Here is a 23372-nt window from a genome sequence, read left to right on the forward strand (position 1 = left end):
TCATCACGCGATGAAAGGAGACAGAGACAGAGACCCACATGGGAGCACCGGACAGAAATCTCAAGGTCCAAATCAGGAGCAGAAGGAGACGGAGCACGAGCAAGGAACTCAGGACCACGAGAGGTGCACCCACACACTAAGACAATGGGGATGTTCTATTGGGAACTCACCAAGCCCAGCTGGCCTAGGTCTGAAAAAGCATGGGATAAATCCGGACTAGCTGAACATAGAGGACATTGAGGAATACTGAGAATTCAAGAACAATTGCAGTGGGTTTTTGATCCTACTGCACGTACTGGCTTTGTGGGAGCCTAGGCAGTTTGGATGCTCACCTTATGAGACCTGGATAGAGGTGGGCAGTCCTTGGGCTTCCCATAGGTCAGGGAACCCTGATTGCTCTTCGAGCAGATGAGGGAGGGGGACTTGATCGGGGGAGGAGGAGGGAAATGGGAAGCGGTTGTGGGGACGAGGCAGAAATCCTTAATAAATAAATAAATTTAAAAAAAAAAGAAAAAGAAAAAGAAAAAAAAAGAAAACACAAATAGTGGAGCAGAATTGATAAAAATAGTTCAAGATCTAAAAGTGGAAATAGAATCAATAATAATTAATTTAAAAAAAATCTGAGGGAAATCTGGAAATGGAAAATTGAAGACCTTAAAAAAGAACCATAGAGGCAAGTCTCACCAACAGAATAAATAACCTAAATCAGAAACATCAGATTTTAGATATATTTATTTGATTAAGCTGGATACTTTTATGTTAACAATTCAGCATCTTCTATAGCATTTATACATAACGGGACCACAGTGATCTATGGACACACAAGCACATAACCATGGCTCACCCATGACCGCTGCTGTGTTTCAGATCCACTCGAGCAACTCCAAAGACACCATGAGAAAACAGGTGCTACATTTCTTCCACTGTCCCGCTTGGAATAGCAACTCAGAAAGTAACTGAAAGGGTTTATAATGCATCACTTAGAGTCCATACTAGAATTCACTCAATTTGAAAAATTGCCAGTTCTGTCATATAGGCCAACACACCAATAAGGTATTTACGACACAGAATCTGTAAAAGAAAAAAAAGAGAAAAATTTACAATTAAGATAGTATTATGACAAAGCAATTTGATATTGGGTTTTTTTTCTGTTTTATTTTTGCCTTGGTTTTTGTTGATTTTACTTATTTAATCACATAGTTGTGTGTAGGTATACGCACATGAATCCAAGTGCCACAAGAGGCCAGAGGCACTGCTCTCCCAGAGCTGGATTTACAGGTAGTTGTGAACTGCCTGGCGTGGGTGCTGGGAACCAGACTCAGATCCTCTGCGAGAGCAATGCAGTTCTCCACCAGCCGAGCCTGGTTAAAACCAATTTTAAAAGACCAGTTCTTCTGGAGCTAAGTTACAGGTAGTTGTGACCTACCCAGTATGAGTACTAGGAACTAGACTCTCAGGTTCTCTGCAAGAACAGTACATGCTCCTTTAATCCCAGCACTCGGGAGGCAGAAGCAGGCGGATCTCTGGGAGTTCGAGGCCAGCCTGGTCTACAAGAGAAACCCTGTCTCAAAAAACCAAAAAAAAAAAAAAAAAGAGCTAGTTCCAGGACAGGCACCAAAGCTACAGAGAAACCCTGTCTCGAAAAACCAAACAAACAAACAAACAAACAAAAGAACAGTACATGCTCCTAATCACTAAGTCATCTCTCCAGTTCGAATTTTAGTTTTTTTGAGACAGGGTGTGAAGTAGCCAGTGCCAGCTTTGCACTCCCTTTGTTGCCAAGGACGACTTTGAACTACTGACCCTCCTGCCTCTACCGACAAATGCTAGAATTAGAAGCATACCCCACTATATTAAGTTCCTTTTGTTTTTAATCCTTAGCTCTTCTTATCAAAATTACTTCCAGCCTATTGTTTCATCTTGACCTCCAGTTTAAAAATGTGAGTTATTCAGTACTCAGTTCAAATAGTGACTCCTTTCTTTTTTATAAAAAATTGTTTGTTTTGTGCCTTTGTGGATGTGTGTGCATGCCACAGCACGTGTGGGAGTCAGACGCTAACTTCCAACATGTAGGGTCCAAGGACCAAAGTCAGCTCATCCTATCGGTCTGCAGTAAACCTCCTCACCCACTGAGCCATGCCATGCCCACAATGCCAGCCCCATACATCCTTTTCTTTCTGCTCTATCTTGAATGTGTCACTTAAATTTATGCTGGCCTTGATTTCCTTGTTTTAAAATAAAACATAGAATACAGTGTAGTTCTAAAAATCAGAATTACTATCTACGAGGCCCAGAAAGACAAATACGGCATGCTGTCATTCATGAGTAAAAGCTAAGAACACTGATCCCGATGAGTAGTGGCACACACCTATAATACCAGTACTTTTGAGGGGAGGCAGGAGGATTGGGAATTCAACATCATCTTCAGCTAATGAGTTCAAGGCTAGCCTGGGCTACATGAAAACTTTCCTCAAAACAAAACAAATCTCATAGAAGAAAATAGTGGTCACCAACAGCTAAGAGATGGAGTGGGGTTACATAATGGGTAGTAAAATACACCCAGTTAGGAGGAATTAGTTATAATGTTTTTTAGCACAGTTGAGTAACTATAGTCTATAATTTATTAACTCTTTCAAAGTAATTAGGATAAGATAGAGATAGGAGTGCTAATTACTATAACTCACTTTCTGTGCCATACCATGCAGATAGGTATGTACAAATACGACAGAAAGAGGGTATGGAGCTCAGTGGCTGAGTACTTGCCCAGTGTTCAAGACACTATGTTGAATTCCTACCATATACACACAAAAGGACAAATACACATCAAAAATTTAAAAGTAGAAAGAAAAGGTAGAATTAAACTCTGTTAAGAGTGTTAACAATGACAAAATAATAGCAAACAGTCCTTGGATGTATATAGAAACATGTATTTAAATATGTCTTAAGAGGGCTGAAGCGACAGCTTAGTGGCTAAGAGCACTGGCTGCTATTCCAGAGGACCCAGATTCAATTTCCAGCACCCACATGACAGCTCACGACCAAACTCCAGTTTCAGTGCATCCAAAGGTTTTGTCTTCTGTCCTTTATGGGCACGGCACACACATGGTGCATAGAGACATGCATGCAGGCAAAACACCCATGTACAGAAATAAAAATTTATACATATATATAGACACACACATATCTTAGGAGCCAACTATTTGTTTCTTTATAGAACATAAAAACCATTTCTCTGTGATTTCCTGTCTAATAGCAATTTAAAAAAAATCTAAAAGGCAAAGATGGCATTCTGTCACTGGCTATAATCTTATCCCACACATAAAATGTTGCTACTTTAATAATTATTTCAAAATCTGTCAATTTTGAAAATTTCAGTTGCTTGAGGGTAGTTCACATTATTCAGCTCTACAGTGCACAGTACACAGTGCCCTTCCTCTTTAAGACTGGCTCGAGGTGGTCAGAGGCATTGGGAGGTCATGTATAAAGCAGAAAATAAGTCTATTGTCTTGAACTACTATGCAGTCAAGTGTATTTCCCCATGTAAAAATATAATCACCACACATATGGAAAACATGACAAGAAGGAATTTAATTAGATGTGTTCAAACTAACCTTTATTTTCCCATCAGTGTGTGCTGAAGCTACAGATGTCGAGACACGAACCAATCTTGTGGCTGATAAGTGAATTTTGAAATGCCTGTGGAAATGTGAATAAAGGCAGTCCATAAATAAGTCAACTTCCTCCTGGGTAATCTCCCCAGGTGTTTTGTGGACACTGTCCCATAAAGCTTTTGCATCCTCTGGATGAATTGCATAAGAAATATCCAAGCTTTGAGGGCTACAGGGCACAGACCAAAAAAATTCAGTGGTAGCTGTGTAATGGTCCATTTCACAAGCAGTCCACATGGCAGCCATCCAGGAAAGATTAAATGCACTGATTGCTAAAGGACTGAAGCAACAGTCGAAAGTCTTCTGAAACCAGCCTCCAATCAAGGATGTATTGGCCTCTGCTCCATTTGCAAGGAACAAGGGTAGACAGGTGAAGTCTCTGGAAGCAGTCTCCAGAAGACTATCTCCAAACACACAGCAGAACCAACCAGTCCACAGCACTTTACCCTCTCTGTGCTCACGTGATGACTGAGACTTTGAGAAAATCTACAAGGGAAAGTAAAACAAGTTCATTAAGTTCAAAAGACCATTTGCTCCTAAATTTTATCTTCTCAAAAATTAATGAGTATATTAAAAACAAGGCCAAGCATGGTGGCACATGCTCATAATTCCAGGTTGAATCAGGAAGACAAGGAGTTCAAGGTCAGCCTTGGTTATAGAACAAGTTTGAAGCTGGCCTAGTCTATGGGATACTTACTGTCCCAAATGAGAGAGAGAAAGAGAGAGAGAGAGAGAAAGAGAGAGAGAGAGAGAGAGAGAGAGAGAGAGAGAGAGAGAGAGGAGAGAGAATAGACTTCCGATTAGAGGCTGCTCCACAGGAAGCTCATGTCAGGACTATAAACATAGGCTCTAGTGGGCAAAGTGCTTCTCTTTTATTGCTTAGTGGACACAAAGTCCCTACCAAATTGCCTTCTAAAAATATTTATGTTGTGCTCATAGATGAATAAATACTGCTGTCATCTTTGATCAGAGAAGTTTCTTTTTGCTGTGGGCCACAGTTACCACAGACGCTTACAACTGGCCAGGGCTGAGAGTAAGTGGAGGTTAACCCTTGGGGAATAGCACGCATGGGCGAGTAGGCCCAGAGGAAGAGGTGGAGTGATACGGCATGTTGTCTTCTGGGCAAGACCTAGTACTGCACTCTTGAATTCTCAGCAGCTGGGATTACCTGCAGAAGATTGGGTTCATAAACATTCTGACTTGAAAGAGGGAAAAACTCACAAAGCCCCACTCACCCCTGAGGATATACAGGCAGTTAATGGTTTTCATTAGTGGAAAAGCCACTGGAAGTGCCGATGTGGCAATAAATAACCCCTCAGCCATGTTGCTGTAAGCAGCTCTAACTAAACTCCTGGAAAGTAGAAGGGGAACTAGTTGGAAAGAGGAGGGAGAACAGCAGGAGTCGGGGGGACACAGGGATAATGATCAAAATACATCATATACATGTATGAAACCCATTATTATAAGTAATTTACATATGCTAATAAAAACACATTTTTTAAAAAGAACACAAAACAAGAACCCAAAACAAAGTGCTGGATTACATGTGTGAGTCACCATGTTCGACTCCTTTTTTAAAATACTATCCTTTTTTAAATACTGTCTCTCTCCCCTAATATCTGTAATTAAATATGTACTAAAACTGATTCTTAATAAACTCCAACTTTGCTTCATTAAAAAAACTAAATTAAAGTAATAACAATAGTTGATACAAAACCACAAAGAGGAGCTTTTCTAATCATTATTAGGGCTTATCAAAATAATGACTTTTGGCCATATTTTTCTATACTACAGATAAAGTAGATGACAAGATCTTGCCAAAAATCAAATTAAGAAATCCTTATATGGTACATTCAGGTACAATATCTTGGGGAAGAAAAATAACAACTCGACTCTAGAAGAGCTACACAAGTTCCCCACACCAACAGCTTACATTTTGCCATTTCCCACAGCAGCTCTTTCCATCAGCTTAAACTGTTCCATACAGTTCCCATCCACTGCATCGCCTTCTTCGTTACGGGCATGTAAGACAGATAAAACCTAATCTCTTTTCTATAGGAAAGGCCCTTCAGACACCTGCTGGTCCATATAACACATACACGGTCAAATTCAAGGTCTCCACTGCCTTCAACCCATTCTTCCTAGGATATACACTCACAAGACTCTTCTCTGAACTTCTTATACATAAGAGCCATCTAAAAGTGAATATATTTATTTCAGAAAAGTTTACACACAAGGCCCTAAGAAACAAACTCTATAGAAAAGTATGTAATGTATACAAGGCTCTAGGTCAGAAAAAAAAAATCTGATTAGATCACCATCTTTGACCTAGTTAATATAAGTAAGATTACAGACCTCTAGTTTTTAGTTGACAGCTTTAAAGAAAATGCCCAGGGCTGAAGAGATGGCTCAGCAGTGAAGAGCACTTGTTGCTCTTGCAGAAGACCAGGTTTGAGTGCCAGCACCCACATGGTGGTTCACAACCATCCATAATTTCAGTTCCAAGGGATTTGATAGCCTCTTCTGACCTCCAAGGGCACCAAGCACACATGTAGTCAGACATACATATAGGCAAAACACACATAAAATAAAATAATAAATCTAATTTAAAAAATTTAAGGCCTAAATCATTCATTATATGTAAAATGTAAATCTCCCCTCAACCATGATTAAGGCAGTAAATTTACTTCTACCAAATTTAAAGTTCTTTCATTTTGGTCCAATGCACAAATTTGTTCAAGATAGTTTAAAAATCTTATTTTCCCAAAGATTCAAATTTCCCATTGTGAATTACATAGCAAACATAACTTCAAAACATTCATGATAGTTTTTGTTAAAGTACTAAACCAGGGCAACATTTAAATCATTGCTCCATCATAGCTTTTGTTTTTCAAGACAGGGTTTTGTTGTAAAACATTTGTTTAATGATGTAAAAATGCATTCTTTTATGTTACATTTGTTTAATTCTGTAAAGCTGTGTTACTTTGGCTGTCTAAAATGCTTGACTGGTCTAATAAAGAGCTAAACGTCCAATAGCTAGGCAGGAGAGAGAAATAGGTGGGACTGGCAGACAAAGAGAACAAATAAGAGGAGAGAGAGGGAAGAGGGAAAAACAAGAAAAGGAAAGGATGACACTGGGAGCCAGCCACCCAGCCAGCCATGAGTAAGAAGGAAAGAGAGGTATATAGAACAGAGAAAGGTAAAAACCCAGAGGTAAAAGGTAGATGGAATAAATTAAGCTGGCTAGAAACAAGCCAAGCTAAGGCCAGGCATTCATAAGTAAGTATAAGTCTCTGTGTATTTACTTGGGAGTTGGGTGGTGGGCCTCCAAAGATAAAAATAACCTGGAACTTGCTCTGTAAACCAGGCTGGCCTTGAACTCAGAGATCCACCTGTCTCTACCTTCCAAGTGCTGACCGCCTGACCCCAACGTATTTCTTAATAAAGGATCATTTAGGGGGGGCTGGAGAGATGGCTCAGAGGTTAAGAGCATTGTCTGCTCTTCCAAAGGTCGTGAGTTCAATTCCCAGCAACCACATGGTGGCTCATAGCTACCTATAATGAGATCTGGTGCCCTCTTCTGGCATGCAGGCACACATGGAAGGAATGTTGTATACATAATAAAAATAAATAAATCAAAAAAATAAAATTTAAAAAAAAAGAAATGAGATTTTGAAACCCATTGTTTTCTAAAGTTGCTGCAAAATTTTTTTGCATTGCATGAGGGTTCCAAGTTCTCTATACTTTCAGCCACATTTATTATTATTATTATTTTGCTTTGTTTTTGAAATTGGCTGGCTGTACTGGAAACCACTGCATAGACCAGGATAGCCTCAAACTCAGAAACCTATCTGCTTGCCTCTGCCTCTCAAATGCTGAAACTGAAGGCATGCATCACCATGCCCAGCTGTATAATTTCGCTGGTTTTTTTTTTTTGGCAAAATCATTTCTTTATTGATATTAAGTAACTACATAAGTTTAATAATAACGTGGCATAGTTATCCTTAGCTATGGGCATCTATATCACTAATCTAATCTACAAATCTTTTTTTTTTTTTGGTGTCATCCTTCTTTATTTTTTTTTTCCTGTTTTAAAGACATTTTTATTTTATATGTAGCAGTGTTATCTTAGGGTTTCTTTTTTTTTTTAATTTATTTATAATCTACAAATCTTACGGATGAAGAAGATGCAAAAAAAACCAACTCAAGCTTTACAAAATAAAAAATAAGTGAGAAAAACCATTACAATGGAGAAATTTGGGTCTCTGTATAATAATATGCTAAACATTTTAAAAATGGAACGATTAAATGAGAGGATATCTAATTTAGATGGGATTTATGTAATATCAATTGTAAACATCAGCTTTATCATTTTTGTCTTATTACTAATAGTTGGTTAATCTGAGTGCTAAAATACAGGCCTTAGGAAAAACAAATAAATCATAGAGATATTCAAATCCAGACAGAAGAATTTCATAGAGTCAACACTGCATTATAAGAATAGAGAGGAACAGCCTAAGATTTTCAAACAACCAACCTTAATATATCCAGTAACCTTAAAGGAATTGCCAAATGGCAGAGGCTCTGTTACAGCTAACTGGATTCCTGTGCCAATGTTAGATTTAAGGAGATTCAAGGAAGCAATAGTCTCATATGGCAAGCATTCACCTTTTGTGAAACAAAAGTTAAACTCATGGTCAGTTTGTAATACAATTATCCCTAACAACTGGACAGACTTGGTTAAAGGTGTTTTACAGTCTGGTCCACAATTATAATGGAGTGCCTGGTTCAGAGAAGAGGCTAAGATTATTGAACAATGGAGTAAAGCCAGAGGTATGGAAATCTCCGAAGATTAAATTCTTGGAGGAGAATACTATGGAAAGGCAGGCTATATATGATAACCACATCCTGGTTTTAGGCCGCACAGCAGCTTTGAATGCTTGAGACAGAACTGGAGAAATAGGAAAGAAAATTGAGTCATTTACTAAAGCTATACAGGGCCCAAAGGAAGCCTTTATGGATTTCTTACAAAGATTGACTTTAACAGTAAATTAAAGAGCATAATGCCTACTCTAAGAAACCATACTGCTATAGAATAGAATAGAGATAGAATAGAATAAAATAGCTATAGAAAAGAGAACAAAAAATTCAGGAGATATCATAAAGCAAGTATTTCAGCAAATTTCTATAAATGAACAAAGACCAAAATTAAAAATATGAATAAATGTCATTGAAGATCTGGCAGACACCAGTGCAGATGTAACAATAATTTCATCAGAATCTTGTTATCCAAATTCCGGATGTAAATGTTCAGTTTTTAAGGGTTGGAACTTTATCTTAGGTACAGCAGAGCACAAGATGGGTTGAATGTATAGGGTCAGAAGAACAAAGAGGAGTTCCAGGACAAAGATACACAGAGAACCTGTCTCAAAAAGCCAAAAGTTAAAAGTAAAAATAAAAGAAATAGAGGTTAAAATAAAGCCACGTAAAGATGAAAAATACACAGAGAATCTTGATACTGTATGTTATTATGCTCTCTTTAAATTGTTTGAATACTGAGAAAGAAGCAACAGCTGCTAAAGGATATTTGTTTATAAATACTGCTGAATTAACCCAAGATAGGTATTTTTTTAAATACCTTGAATTCAAAATTGAAGTCAAAAGATGTTACTTTATGGGGGCTAGGGAGATGGCTCAGAGGTTAAGAGCATTGCCTGCTCTTCCAAAGTTCCTGAGTTCAATTCCCAGCAACCACATGGTGGCTCACAACCATCTGTAATGGGGTCTGGTGCCCTCTTCTGGACTGCAGGCATACACACAGACAGAATATTGTATACATAATAAATAAATAAGATGTTACTTTGGAGAAGAGATTTTGCTTTTGTTTCCACAGGAAACAAGAGGCTTTGGATTCATTCTAAATTAAGAAAACTCAGGTTTGATCAAGTAAGACCACCTAAAAAATCTCCAGTAGGAACAGATGGTCCGGATGTCTGAGTTCTACATCTAAAACAGGTTCAAGATGCTGCCTGAGATGATCAAGCCTTACAGGATACTCCAGTCAGGACTTAATCATAATTCTAAATTTTCTTTAGGTCCACATAAGATTATGAGTGCCCCCAATCAGCAGGAAGTAGCCTGGAATATTACACCCACATTCCCAAAAAATGGACTATGGATATTTTCCTTTATTTAAAAAAAAAAAAAGAGGGGGAACTGGTATGGGAAAATGTCTGTATTCTGTCAATCATATTTTAAATAAACGCTGATTGGCCAGGCAGGAAGTATAGGTGAGTCAACCAGACAGGAAGTAGAGGCGGGACAATGAGAACAGGAGAATTCTGGGAAGAAGGAAGCCCATTCCTCCCACTCCTGCCCAGACCACCAAAAGAGCAAGATGTGATCTGCCCCACTAAAAAAGGTACCGAGCCACGTGGCTAACATAGATAAGAAAAATGGGTTAATACACATTATAAGAGCTGATATGAAGCCTGAACTAAGGGGCCAATCAGTTTTATAACTTATGTAGACTTCTGTGATTTTCTTTGGGACTTGCTGGCTGTGGGAAACAGGGCAGGAGATAAACCCCAAAAAGCAGGACCACATGTTACATATTAAAAGTGAAATCCAAAATCTCTGTCTCATGTCAGAAGAGTCACGTGATATAGAACAGAAGAAAAACAAAAATTTAAGTACTATTTTAGTGCTAGTAATCTCATAATCTTTTAGTTTTATATTGGCTCTTTAATAGCATTTCTTAAGGTATAAAATTTATAAGAGATATATGTGTGTGTTATATATATAAAACTTTTTGTCTTGCTGGGCAGTGGTGGCGCACACCTTTAATCCCAGCATTTGGGAGGCAGAAGTAGGCGGATCTCTGTAAGTTCAAGGCCAGCCTGGTCTATAAGAGCTAGTTCCAGGACAGGCTCCAAAGCTACAGAGAAACCCTATCTCAAAAAACAAACAAACAAAAAAAAACCCACAACTTTTTTGTCTTGATATTAATGGTCATATAGAGTACTAACTAATATTAGAAAAAAGGTTTTCTCTACCTTCCTGTACATGATTTCAGGTTTGTGTCTCTATCAGTTTCCTGCCATGAATTATGAGCCTAACAGCAACCTTTGAAGTCTTCATAAGGAGGATGGGGCCCTACAACAATTCTTCCAGGACTATGATAACACCACTAAACTAAAAAACAACTCCTACAGATTGGCTGTGGACTACAATATGTTCAGGACAATTTTGAGGTGGCTAGCTGAGAAGATCCAGCCTTACAGACTACTCTATCATGACTTAAGATAAACCCTGCACTTTCCCATTACTCACAGACGAAACAACAAATGATAAAGCTACCTCTCTCAGGACTTGACAATTAACCAAAAATTTTCTTTTCAGGATTCCCTAAAATTGCTGTCACCCCCCAGACAGCAGAAAGTAAATTTAAGAATATGATGCCCACATTCCCAAGAGGTGCGATGGATAGATTTTGGCCATTCTTAGGGGAGCTGGTTACAAGTTGTTATTGATTATAGTCAGGAGGAAAGTTGAACAAAGGAAATTAGACTCAGAGTTCATGTTTCAAAAAGAAAAAAGGGAGATACAGATATGATAGGATAAAAGGGGAGAATCTACTTTGAAAAGAAAATAGAGGCAATATAGATGTGATAAAAATAAAAAGGTAGTTTATTTAATCTACTTTTAGAAAGAACTACTAGTTTTGTAGAACTCTAAAATAACTCTAAAGCCATTTCTGACAACTCTGAGGCCAATTTTGAGGCCTCTCAGCAGTAGTGCTCCGCTCCCTGGGGACCAAGGATCTAACAACTATACATGCACGTACTTAAATGTTAGAAACTTTCCACCATCTCCCTGAGTCCTTGTGAATGTTCTCCAAATAGAACTCAGTTATTGAATAGGGGCAAGATAACCCTTAGGTGTTGACTCAGTTCCTGGTGTTTTGACTCAGTCCCTTTTGACAAAGTGACCCTCAGACGTTTCCTCTTACCTCATCTGATCTGGCAACCACTCTCCAGCCAATTATTGGTAATAGCCCTTTTAAATAAGCCAATCATAATAGTTAAAGAACAACCTCCAGACACCGCCCTTCCTTTTGTGGCTTTTTGCTTTAAAAGTAGCCTGTACCAGCTATTTGGGGGTCTTTCTGGCTTCTTGAATGCTGAAAGACCCTGTCATGACAGAAGTAATAAAATCCTCATGCTTTTACATCAACTGTGGTATGAGAGATGATCTCTTGGGGCGACTCCTCCTGGTAGTTAGACTTCAGGGTCCAACAGTTTTAAATGTTTTACATTGGATTGGACTTTGTATATTGATACAAATTTGAGATTAATTTTGTTAGAGCATACTGTACATATGTTTCTCCTTTCATTCAAGGTATTGTACCTATATAACTCATTTAACAATGTAATGCAAATTTCTAGTCCTTGAAAATTATATTATCAACTTGTTTAGGATAATAAGGAAATGCAAGTTAGTAGTTTATCATATAGTTAAACTTGCAGTCACATTAGGTATGTTTTCAAGGTCAAACAGATATATTTTAAATAGACAGGTCATCTTCAAACACTTCAGAGATCTATATAATAGGGCATTTAAGATGTTTTAATAACCTAGGTTCTTTTTTCTTTTTTCTTTTTATGATAATGAGACATGTCTGCTCCTGACAACAGCAATCTACTTCAAAGATGATAGGTATTGAAGAAACTCCACATGGAGTTTGCTTTCCTTGTGGCAAAAGTAGGCCCCTGGACAAGAAAGTGTCCTTGCCTCAACTGCTGACATGTGCTGTCCTAATGGGACAAGCAGGAAACAAAAGAGAGTGACTGGCAAAACTTGCCCAGACAAAGCAGGATAGCCCTTCAAAAACCTTGCTTCACAGAAAAGTCTGTGAGATAGTCTAGGCCTGTAGGCTGAAGATGGATGCCCCAATGTTGGAAGAATTTTTAGTGACTGTCCGAGCAACCAGCTGTTTCTGTCATTACTCACACTTTTTGGAAGTCGCTCGCATATACTTCCTGATTACTCAGTTAATATTATTTCCTTCTTGAGTCTCTGAGGTAATTGAAGACTAGATAGTTATAGTCATAGTTTTTATTGTTTATGAGACTCAGAAAAGAAATTCACTAAAGAAATGTAAAGTATATAAGGTGGAGAGATATCAAAAGCTAGTTTTGGATAGTAAAGCAAGTTATGATAGAAATTAAATTAGGTACAAGACTTTGGGACTTACCAAGATAAGATAAATATGGAATATTTTCTTTGAATTTGTCAAATGAAAATGGACTAGACATTGTTGATATATTTATTGCCTGCATAAATTATAGTTATTGTAATAATATTATAATAATTATAATAAACCTATTGCATATAGCTTTTCTTATATTAGTAATAGTCCTTTTTATTTTAGACAAAAAGGGGAAATATAGTGATATTTAATTTATGTTTTATAAATAAAGCTTGTCTGAAGATCAGAGGGTAAAACTAAGCCAGTAGAGGCCAGGCAGTGGTGTTACACACCTTTAATCCCTGGATTTGGGAGACAGAAGCAGATGGTTGTCTGAGTTCAAGGCCACCATGAGCTATACAAGATCAATGTAGAAACAGATCCTGGTGGCTGCGGTTCACACCTTTAAACCCAGTACTAGGGAGTCACATACCTTTAATTCCAGCACTAGAGAGGAATATAAGGCAGGATGAGACAGAAACTTGCTGTTTTTCAGTCTGAGGATTTGTTAGAGGTAAGAGCTCTCTAGTGGCTTGGCTGCTTTGCTTTTCTAATCTTCAGGTTGAACGCCTGAATATCTGTCTCTGGGTTTTTATTATTCTTGCTACATTTAATTTCCATTTTCAAAGGTTAAGATTAGTTCATCTGAGCTGGGCATAGTCACACAAACTTTTAGTCCCAGAAATTAGAAGGCAGAGACAGTCAGATCTCTGTGAGTTCCAGGCCAGCCAGTGCTAGACAGGAAGACCTTGAGGGGGAGGCAAATGTGGCAGGGTATGGCAGGACACACTTGTAATTTTGAACTCAAGAGGATCTCTGAGTTCCAGAATCTTCTGGTCAATACAGAAAGTTCTAAGTCAGCAAATCCAGGGCTATATAGTGAGACTCTTGTCTCAAAAACAAAATCAAATCTCTTAACTAATCAAAAGGTAGGTTTTCCTGCACAATTTACAGGAAGAGATGTGAAGCACTATATTTCTGAGAGTCACATGGCATCACGTACCATATGAGATGATATAATGCACATGATTTTATTAAACTTTTTCTTCTAGGAGCTAAAACCTAAAAAAAAAAGATCCAATGAATAATAGTGTGTTAGTTTTCAGTCACCTTGATACAGCTATAGCTGTAGTGGCATTTCACTTGTATTTTAATAAATAAAACTTGCCTTAGTATCACAGAAAAATAAAACAGCCACACTGGTCAGCCTTATGGACCAGGCAGCAATAACACACACCTTTAATCCCAGTAGCCACACTTGCTCGCCATAGAGACCAGGTGGCAGTTGTGCACACCTTTAATCCCAGTCCTAGAGAGGAATATAAAATGGAAAGAGACAGCTCTCGGCCTCAGTCTCATTCTGAGATTTCCTGGAGGCAGGATGGCCATTTTCCACTGGGGCAGTGTTAAGAGCCAGTGGCTAGCTGTTTTGCTTTTTGGACCTTCTTTCTCTGAGTTTTTATTAATTGTGCTTCATAGAGCCATCTGGGAAAAGGGAACATCAATCGAGGCATTTCTACACCAGACTGGCCTTGTAGACAAGTCTCTGGGGCATTTCTTTTTTTTTTTTAATTTATTTATTTATTAAGGATTTCTGCCTCCTCCCTGCCACCACCTCCCATTTCCCTCCCCCTCCCCCGATCAAGTCCCCCTCCCTCATCTGCTCGAAGAGCAATCAGGGTTACCTGACCTGTGGGAAGTCCAAGGACCGCCTACCTCTATCCAGGTCTAGTAAGGTGAGCATCCAAACTGCCTAGGCTCCCACAAAGCCAGTACGTGCAGTAGGATCAAAAACCTACTGCCATTGTTCTTGAGTTCTCAGTATTCCTCATTGTCCTCTATGTTCAGCTAGTCCGGATTTATCCCATGCTTTTTCAGACCCAGGCCAGCTGGCCTTGGTGAGTTCCCGATAGAACATCCCCATTGTCTCAGTGTGTGGGTGCACCCCTCGCGGTCCTGAGTTCCTTGCTCGTGCTCTCTCTCCTTCTGCTCCTGATTTGGACCTTGAGATTTCTGTCCGGTGCTCCAATGTGGGTCTCTGTCTTTGTCTCCTTTCATCGCATGATGAAGGTTAATATTCAGGGGGCTGGAGAGATGGCTCAGCAGTTAAGAGCATTGCCTGCTCTTCCAAAGGTCCTGAGTTCAATTCCCAGCAACCACATGGTGGCTCACAACCATCTGTAAAGAGGTCTGGCGCTCTCCTCTGGCATGTGGGCATACATGTAGGCAGAATGTTATATACATAATAAATAAATATTTTAAAAAAAAAAAGGTTAATATTCAGGAGGATGCCTATGTGTTTGTCTTTGGATTCACCTTCTTATTTAGCTTCTCTAGGAACATGAATTATAAGCTCAATGTCCTTTATTTAAGGCTAGAAACCAAATATGAGTGAGTACATCCCATGTTCCTCTTTTTGGGTCTGGCTTACCTCACTCAGGATAGTGTTTTCTATTTCCATTCATTTGTATGCAAAATTCAAGAAGTCCTTGTTTTTTACGGCTGAGTAATACTCTAATATGTATATATTCCATACTTTCTTCATCCATTCTTCCGTTGAAGGGTATCTAGGTTGTTTCCAGGTTCTGGCTATTACAAACAATGCTGCTATGAACATAGTTGAGCATATACTTTTGTTGTATGATAGGGCCTCTCTTGGGTATATTCCCAAGAGTGGTATTGCTGGGTCCAGGGGTAGGTTGATCCCAAATTTCCTGAGAAACCGCCACACTGCTTTCCAGAGTGGTTGCACAAGTTTGCATTCCCACCAGCAATGGGTGAGTGTACCCCTTTCTCCACAACCTCTCCAGCAAAGGCTATCATTGGTGTTTTTTATTTTAGCCATTCTGGCAGGTGTAAGATGGCATTTCTTGATTAATGATTGATAAGGGATTGTGCGCAGATGGGCCTGGATTGTGTAAGAAAGCAAACTGAAAAGGCCGTAAGGAGAATGCTAGTAAGCAGTGTTCCTTCTGGTCTCTGCTTGAATTCCTGCCTGGGCTTTACTCACGAACTGTATGTACTGGAAGGGTATGCCAATTTATAAATTCTTTCCTCTCCACGTTGCTTTTGGTCAGTGTTTTATCTCAACGGAAAAGAAGTAGAAGCCAGGTGGTGGTGGCACACACCTTTAATCCCAGCTCTCTGGAGGCAGAGGCAAGTGGATCTCTGTGAGTCCGAAGCCAGCCTGGTCTATAGAGCAAGTTCAAGGATAGACAGGAAGAAACCCTGTTTTGAAAAACAAACAAACAGAGGAAAGAAAGAAAAGAACTAGAACATTCATTTCTATATCTACAAAAATGTAGAATTCCTAATTATGAGTAATTATCTACAGCCAAAACACAAAGTATAGACAGTTAGATCCCAATTTTAAGACTATACTGATCCAGATAAACAAATAGATGTATACCAAAATGTTAAATTATTATTTTTTTTTTGCTGGCAATAAATAAAATATCTTTATTAGGATTATTTAATAGTTAAAATCTGCATGTTTCCTTAGATAAAGTAGTTTATAACAGATAAAAAATTACAAAAGGCAAGCTCTTAATGATTCATTTGAATTAACTATAAAATCAAAATACTGCTAGTAATTTAATATCTTCTAAAGTAACACAAAATATATTAAATTATTATTTTTAAAAAGGTATTCTTTTTTTTTTTTAAATATTTATTTATTTATTATGTATACAATATTCTGTCTGCGTGTATTCCTACAGGCCAGAAGAGGGCACCAGACCTCATTACAGATGGTTGTGAGCCACCATGTGGTTGCTGGGAATTGAACTCAGGACCTTTGGAAGAGCAGGCAATGTTCTTAACCGCTGAGGTGAATGCATGACTCAAGGGTGTGTGTGCCAGAACGGAATGTAAGATCAGAGGACACCTTTGTGTAAACCGTTCTCTCCTTCCACCTTTGGTTCCAGGTATGGAACTCAGACCTCCAGCCTTGCCCACGTGCCTTGACTTCCTGAGCCATCTTGCGAGCACAAGTTTCTTAAGCTTCCTTTATACCGTTGTGTGTTTTCTAAAGTCAACATCACATTCCACCCACAAAAAAATTTCCTACACATGTAGGAAACAAATTATGTTAGCTATATCTAATTATTATAATATAAAATTAAATTTAAAAAAAGACAAAATAAAACAAAATACAAGAATTGGACCAGCAAGATGGCTTAGCAAATTAAGGCACTTGGTGCCACAACTAACAACCTGAGTTTTATCCCCAGGATACTACAAGTTAGAGAGAGCCAATTCCAGTAAGTTCTCCAAATTCCACAAGCACACAGTGGCACACAATCACGTACATATACACATGAAATTAAATAAATACATAAATGTAATCAAAAAAACTTTTTATATCTCAACCTTAGGAGTTAAAAATAACAAAAAACAGACAAGCAATAAGAAAACACTATAATTTCCATTACAAACCAACAAAAGACAGATTTTTTTTTCCCCTCTGTGAAGCAAATGCTAATACATATTACTATACCTGCACAAGAAATGCTTCGGGGTCCCTTTGTGTTCCTTTTACTCCAAGTAGAGTCGAGAAAATCACTTTGATGTTGAAGTCTTCTCCCACTTCCACAGCAAGTCCTTTTTGCTTTTCAGCAGCAATAAATGCACTTAGAAGTCTAGAATATTCTTTGAGGTTAGTGTAGGAGAATTTATACAGAGGAGTTAAACTATATACAGTCCATTGTTTGTGAAGGAGAAATCCCACCTTCTCAGGATCGATTTCTTCCTAAAACAACAAAAAAATTAAGATAAAAGTATTAAAAAGTAAAATCATGGATAAAAATTTAATCATAGCAATTTATATATTTGATATAAATTTACTACTTGATACATGATTCTGTTGTCCTAAGATTAATCTCAAATGGAGCTTGCAGGACTTTATAGGTCATCAAATGGTCCTCTGCCTTTGCCTCCCTTTCTGTATGGAAAACTCTTCCCTGAATGTTCATACAAGACAGTTCTCCATTTCATTCAGATCTGTCCTTAGTTCCTATCTAGGAGGCCACTCTAAAGTAAATGTATCAGGCCAAGTCTGTCACTATCTCCTAAGCCTTTCACTTTTATTCATAGCACTTACTATGATCTGGCTTTTGACACACCTGCGTACGTGCATGCACGCGTGTGCGTGTGCGTGTGTGTGTGTGTGTGTTATTTTTCTTGTCTCCCTTTCCAATCAAAGTACAAGCTTGTTGGGGACAGGGTTTTATCTATTCTATTGACTCTAGATGGTTGGATATAAATGAATGGCATTTCACAGGATTTGAATAACTATGTCACAGATGAACACTTATGTTCTACTACACAGACATCTTGAAAACAGTGGTGCTGTCACTTAATGGCATAGTGCTTGCCTAGCACATTCACGCCCTGAGCTTCCACCAGACACCAAAAATAGTTCTGAAGGATCTAGTTTGATTAGTCTTGAGTAACTTTTTTTTTTTTTTTTTTTTTTTTTTGGATTTTTCGAGACAAGGTTTCTCTGTAGCTTTTGGTTCCTGTCCTGGAACTAGCTCTTGTAGACCAGGCTGGCCTTGAACTCACAGAGATCCGCCTGCCTCTGCCTCCCAAGTGCTGGGATTAAAGGCGTGTGCCACCACCGCCCGACAGTCTTGAGTAATTTAAAGAATTATTTGATAGCAAGTTCACTTTCTGCAACAAAGTCTAATTCAGTATAATATATACAACACTTGGAAATACATTTGTCTATTCTCTATTAGAACCACAAGTGCCGTCAAAAACAAAATAAACCAGTGCACACTATGAAGTCAGTGTGGAGGTTCTGTAAAACACTAAAAGATGACTCAGCTAACCACTCTTGGGTATGTATCCACAGGACTCTGAATAACACACCAGAAAGATACATGCTCAATTTATGAGCATATTAAGTAAAAAAATGTGTTAGACCAGGCTTGCTTTTAATTCTAGCACTCAGGAGGCAGAGACATGAATCTCTGGGAGTTTGAGGCCAGCCTAGTCTACATAGTGAGTTCCAGGGCAGCCAAGGCAAAGGGGAGAAAAAAGAAAATGTGCTATAAATACAGAATTAAAATTTTTTAAGCTGTAAAGAAAAATGAAGTCATGACATTTGCAAGAAAATGGACAGAATGCGAGATTGTTATGTTAGGCAAAGTAAGCCAGACTTGGAAAGACAAGTACCTCATCTTTTCTCTAATATTCAGAATTTAGGGTGTGTGTGTGTGTCTGTAGTCATGGAAATAGAAAAGGGACCATGAGAGGGAAGGAAGAGCTAATAAGGGTAGGGATAATAAGATAAGACAACACACAGAAAGGAGAATTATTTGGGAGGAGGAATAAGATCAGATGGGGCGGGGGGGGGGGGAAGATAGATAACTATGAAGTATAACATATATATGAGCATTCCTCAGGGAAATCAGCCAGTTTGTATGCTCACTTAAAAAAAAAATTCATTTAAAACATAAATGTGTGCTAGGCATGGTGGTATACAACTGTAACCCAAGGTCTTCTGGGGCAGACAGAAAGATCAACCACAAGTTCAAAGCCAAACTGGCCCAGTTTACACAGTGAGTTATAAGCTAACATTCTGTTTCAAAGAAATAAAAACAAAAGTAAACAAATGGAAAACAAACAAACAGAAAACCCCTAGGAGGGTATAAAAGTATTGACAGTCTCAAAGCTCCTAGCTCCCTCCTGAGGAACTTCTTCAGTCCACACTTTCTGACATGGTCTCACAGCTCCAGCTATCTTTTAGAACAAAAGGGCATGTGTGTGGGTGGGTGGGTGTGGTTTGAGAACAATGTTTGCCACAGTTACAGCATTCATTGAAATAGTTACATACTTTTTCTTATTAAATAGATGGGAAAATTATAAAAAAGCACTAAACTAGACATTTCTATCTTTATATAAAATATCTCAGAGGGGTTGGAGAAATGGCAGAAGAGCTGGGTTTGGTTCTCAGCACCCACATGATGGTCATGATCATGAGTCACTCCAGTTCTAGGAGCCCAGTGCCCTCGTCTCAATTACTCAGGCCCACATGTGGTACAATATATACATGCAGGCAAAATAATATAGTCATATAGGTGCACACAGGTAATCTCAGCTCACAAGTGGAAGGAAGGAAGGAAGGAAGGAAGGAAGGAAGGAAGGAAGAAGTCTCTCAGGCTAAGGATATAGTTCAGGGGTAGAACTAAGCTTAACATATACAAGGCTCTGCATTAAAACCCCATTAGCCCCACACTAAACTCCCAAAAAACTTTCTGGCTGAGAACTATTACTTTCAGTACCAGCACTAGCAATTTCTCATCAAAATGTCATAAGAAGCAAAACTTGACTCCTAACCCAAAAGGCACTAGACACACACCATGGGCAAGAGGAGACGGCTACATTGAAGGTACCAAAGAATCAAAGATCCAATGAACCTATCAAAAATGCTAGACAAGAATATAAACTTTAAACATTGGGAAACATAAGAAATACAAAAATGAGGAACATTGCAGTCAAACAGGGGAAAGTATGAGTCTGTATTCTTCAAAAATGACAATGTCATAGAAGAAAAATATTGAGGAAATGAAATGGATTAATGGAGATTAGGAGAAACAAAAAAGCTACTGTGGTTAAAATGTGAAATTATTTCCTGAACTGCTCCTCATTATCTGTCAGCTAGAAATCGGTATGTAAATGGATATATTCTTATTCATATATTTTCAACCACTGACAGTCCCAAAGGCAAACAAACCATACCTGCAACTGTGAACACTGGGGTAATTTTCTCCGAGGTGGACTGGGAAAAAATGAACTCTGCCTCCTGACTGATTCCAGCCGTTTCTGCAGAGGGGTGGCACCTATAAAATAGTCTTTCAGACTTGAGGTCCTTCGTCTAGAAGTTGGTCCAGGTGAATTATAAGAATCCATAGTCTGCAATAAGAAAAAAAAGTAACTCTAGAATTCTAAGCACTAAAATAATTCCTGCACATTGCTCTACAGGAACGTCCGACTCTGTTTCCTTCCCACTCCCACCTTTTCCACAACAACCTCTTAGTTCCTGCCTGAGTCACTGCTCTCTTGCTGTGACGAGAAATACCAAAACAAGAACTTTACAGTACAAGCTCTAGAGTAAGTCAATTACGTGATCTATGTTGGCCAAGAAAAGCTGCAAGACCACCATGAACAAGGGGCACAGCAGGGGCTCCATGATGACCCTGGAGCTGCCTCTAAATCGGCCGGCCCAGTTCAAAAGGAGAGAGAAGACATGAGGTGAGTTTGCGTGAGCAAATGGAAAGACAGAACACTTATGACAACTGGCACAGTGTGGGGATGGCTCTCTTCCAGGGCCCTTGGAGGTTGGAGGACCCAAGGGAGCAAAGGCTAGTCCTAAGAGAAAAGCCAGCCACCTCACAGTTGTCTCCTCCCCTTTCCTGAAGGAGGCTGCAAAGCAACAGCAACCGAATGTCCAGGCACTAGACTGGCCCCAGATCAATAAAGAAAGAGAAAACCATGTTCCCAAGCTGGAGCTCTGCTAAATCCTGCTGGCTTTGCCACTTAACACCCTCAGCAGCCAGAAAGAGGTGAATTTGCTAGTCAAAACACTGGAGGGTATCTTTAGAGCCACAACCCCAAACCAGCAAGACCCTGTAGCCAAAACTTGACTTGCAGAGGAAATACTTCAACTGTTGCTTTCCAAACCTGCCTGTGTGAGGGATTTCCTTTCTTACCAACCCTCCTTCAATCAGAAACATAACAAAACTGAGCCAGACAGGATATAGAGTCAAGATGGTGCAACTGTCAATGGACCTGTTGATGGATGAACTGAGACGAGAATCGCTCTCATAAGCATGGTCTGGAAAGCAAGATGACCTGCACAGGTACCTCAGGGGGCATGGCCATTTCCTATTCCACAGGAGTGGTATACCACAGTGGAGGATGGTGGCAACATTCTCTGGGGAGGGTAAACTACCTAGAAGAGCCAGCTGTCTATATTAGGGGAACAGTAACCTCGTCTTCTATTCCTTCTCCATTTGCTTTGGCCCCTTCGCTTTACCTGGATTCTCAAAACTCCAGGGCTGGCAAGATGGCTCAGCTAGCAAAGGAACTTGCAGCCAAGTGAGATAACCTGAGTTCAATTCCTGAAACCCAAACAGTAGGCGAGAATTGACTTCTGCAAGTTTCCTCTGACACCATACCCTTGCCAAAGCACATGTGAACACACATGTACAATATTTAAGAAATAAAAACCACCACAGATAGGGAAGCAGCATTTAAACAGGCATTTTTCATTTTGCCATAGACATAAAGTATTTCCATGATGTGACCTTGGCCACATTCCTGGGTAAGTCTCCTGGTGTGAACTTCAGTTAGGTTTAGGTTACAGAATTTTTCTATGGAGTGTGCTATTTGGGACAATAATTGCTAAGCATTCATTATTTTCCAAGTTTGTTTGTAACCACTTAACAAATATCAAGCCTTTAACGACTATTCTCCTTTTGTTTTGGGAGTGTTTTGTTTATAATGACTGTGTTGCTTAGGTTAGCCTAGAACTCACAACAATTCTCTTGCCTCAGCCTCCTTTATGCTGGGACATATCTGGTACTAGCCTTGCATTTACTCCTCAAATGACCCATTATGTAAAGCTACTGTGTTGCCAGTTGACAGAAGGGGAGGGTCCGAAATCGTTCCCAAGCCTTAACCCTCTCAGCAGTTCTTTAGTATCCACAGAACATCTCTCGCCAAAACTTCTCTTGTTGCTAGTTCATGAAAAAAGGGCCCTTGAGTTAATCACTGTAATACTGCCACAACTGTCAATCGACTGTTCCAATACCAACGTTCACGTTAACGCCTCTGGGTTCCCATCTAAACACACAAAAGCATTGCAGAGACAATGACCACACAACAGAGCTCAAGGCAGTACATAGCCTATCCAGGACCCACCCAAAACATCTTACCAAAAATATGTCGTGATGACGTTGTCATCCATTCCGGATTCACGAATCATTCTTCAAGTCTGGCTCCAAGACTACGACGAGAGGAAATTTTGATTTCTTTTGTTTTTGTTGGGGAAAAAAAAAAAAGAAAGAAAGAAAGCGGCCAAAATGACTGCCCAGAGAGAACCGAAGCAATCCCTGGTGACTTCAGAAGGGACATCAAGGCCAGGGAGGGAACCTGGATTCCCTCAGACGCGGGTAACACCTGCGACGTCACCTTGGGAGAGACAGTTCCGCTTCCCTAGCGGGCGGGCTCTGCGACCCTCACTCCTCGGGAGCTAGCGTCTGCCCACGAAAGACAGGCGTCCCCGCAGCCCCCTCTCGGAAGCTCTCCTGTGATCGAAAGTAGACTTGAAACCTCCCTTCGCGAGCGAAGGCGCAGCCCCTCGAACTCCAAGCCCTCCAGTTTAAAATTATTTCCCGACATGCTCTGCGGCCGACGCAGACAGCCTCTCCTTTGGCCCGCCGATT

At 39.4% G+C, this 23372-nt stretch overlaps 1 protein-coding gene across 2 annotated transcripts; it reads right to left on the minus strand.

Annotated features, from left to right (window-relative positions):
- Nucleotides 1–715: 715 nt before the first annotated feature.
- Nucleotides 716–23318, minus strand: Cenpl (centromere protein L). 2 transcript variants are annotated; one of them, XM_041662646.1, is made up of 5 exons: nucleotides 22863–23318; nucleotides 20665–20838; nucleotides 17417–17668; nucleotides 3612–4154; nucleotides 716–1071 (listed from the first exon to the last, which is right to left on the minus strand). In XM_041662646.1, the coding sequence occupies exons 2-5, from the start codon at nucleotides 20833–20835 to the stop codon at nucleotides 1000–1002; spliced, it is 1038 nt and encodes a 345-aa protein (XP_041518580.1). In that variant the 5' UTR covers nucleotides 20836–20838; nucleotides 22863–23318; the 3' UTR covers nucleotides 716–999. The 2 variants fall into 2 exon arrangements, with proteins under 2 accessions (XP_041518580.1, XP_041518581.1); XM_041662647.1 differs by lacking the exon at nucleotides 3612–4154.
- Nucleotides 23319–23372: the final 54 nt, after the last annotated feature.

This window comes from Microtus oregoni, unplaced genomic scaffold (genome assembly GCF_018167655.1).
Source record: "Microtus oregoni isolate MIOR12 unplaced genomic scaffold, Mior012 000013F_ref0000133, whole genome shotgun sequence".
Lineage (NCBI taxonomy): Eukaryota > Metazoa > Chordata > Mammalia > Rodentia > Cricetidae > Microtus > Microtus oregoni.

Excerpts from the sequence above, each read along its gene's own strand:
- Cenpl (XM_041662646.1), bottom strand. The coding sequence starts at position 20,835 with ATGGATTCTTATAATTCACCTGGACCAACTTCTAGACGAAGGACCTCA. Across the intron at positions 17,669-20,664 it reads CCCAGTGTTCACAGTTGCAG|GAAGAAATCGATCCTGAGAA; the intron begins GTATGGTTTGTT and ends TTGTTGTTTTAG. Across the intron at positions 4,155-17,416 it reads CCGAAGCATTTCTTGTGCAG|ATTTTCTCAAAGTCTCAGTC; the intron begins GTATAGTAATAT and ends TTTCCCTTGTAG.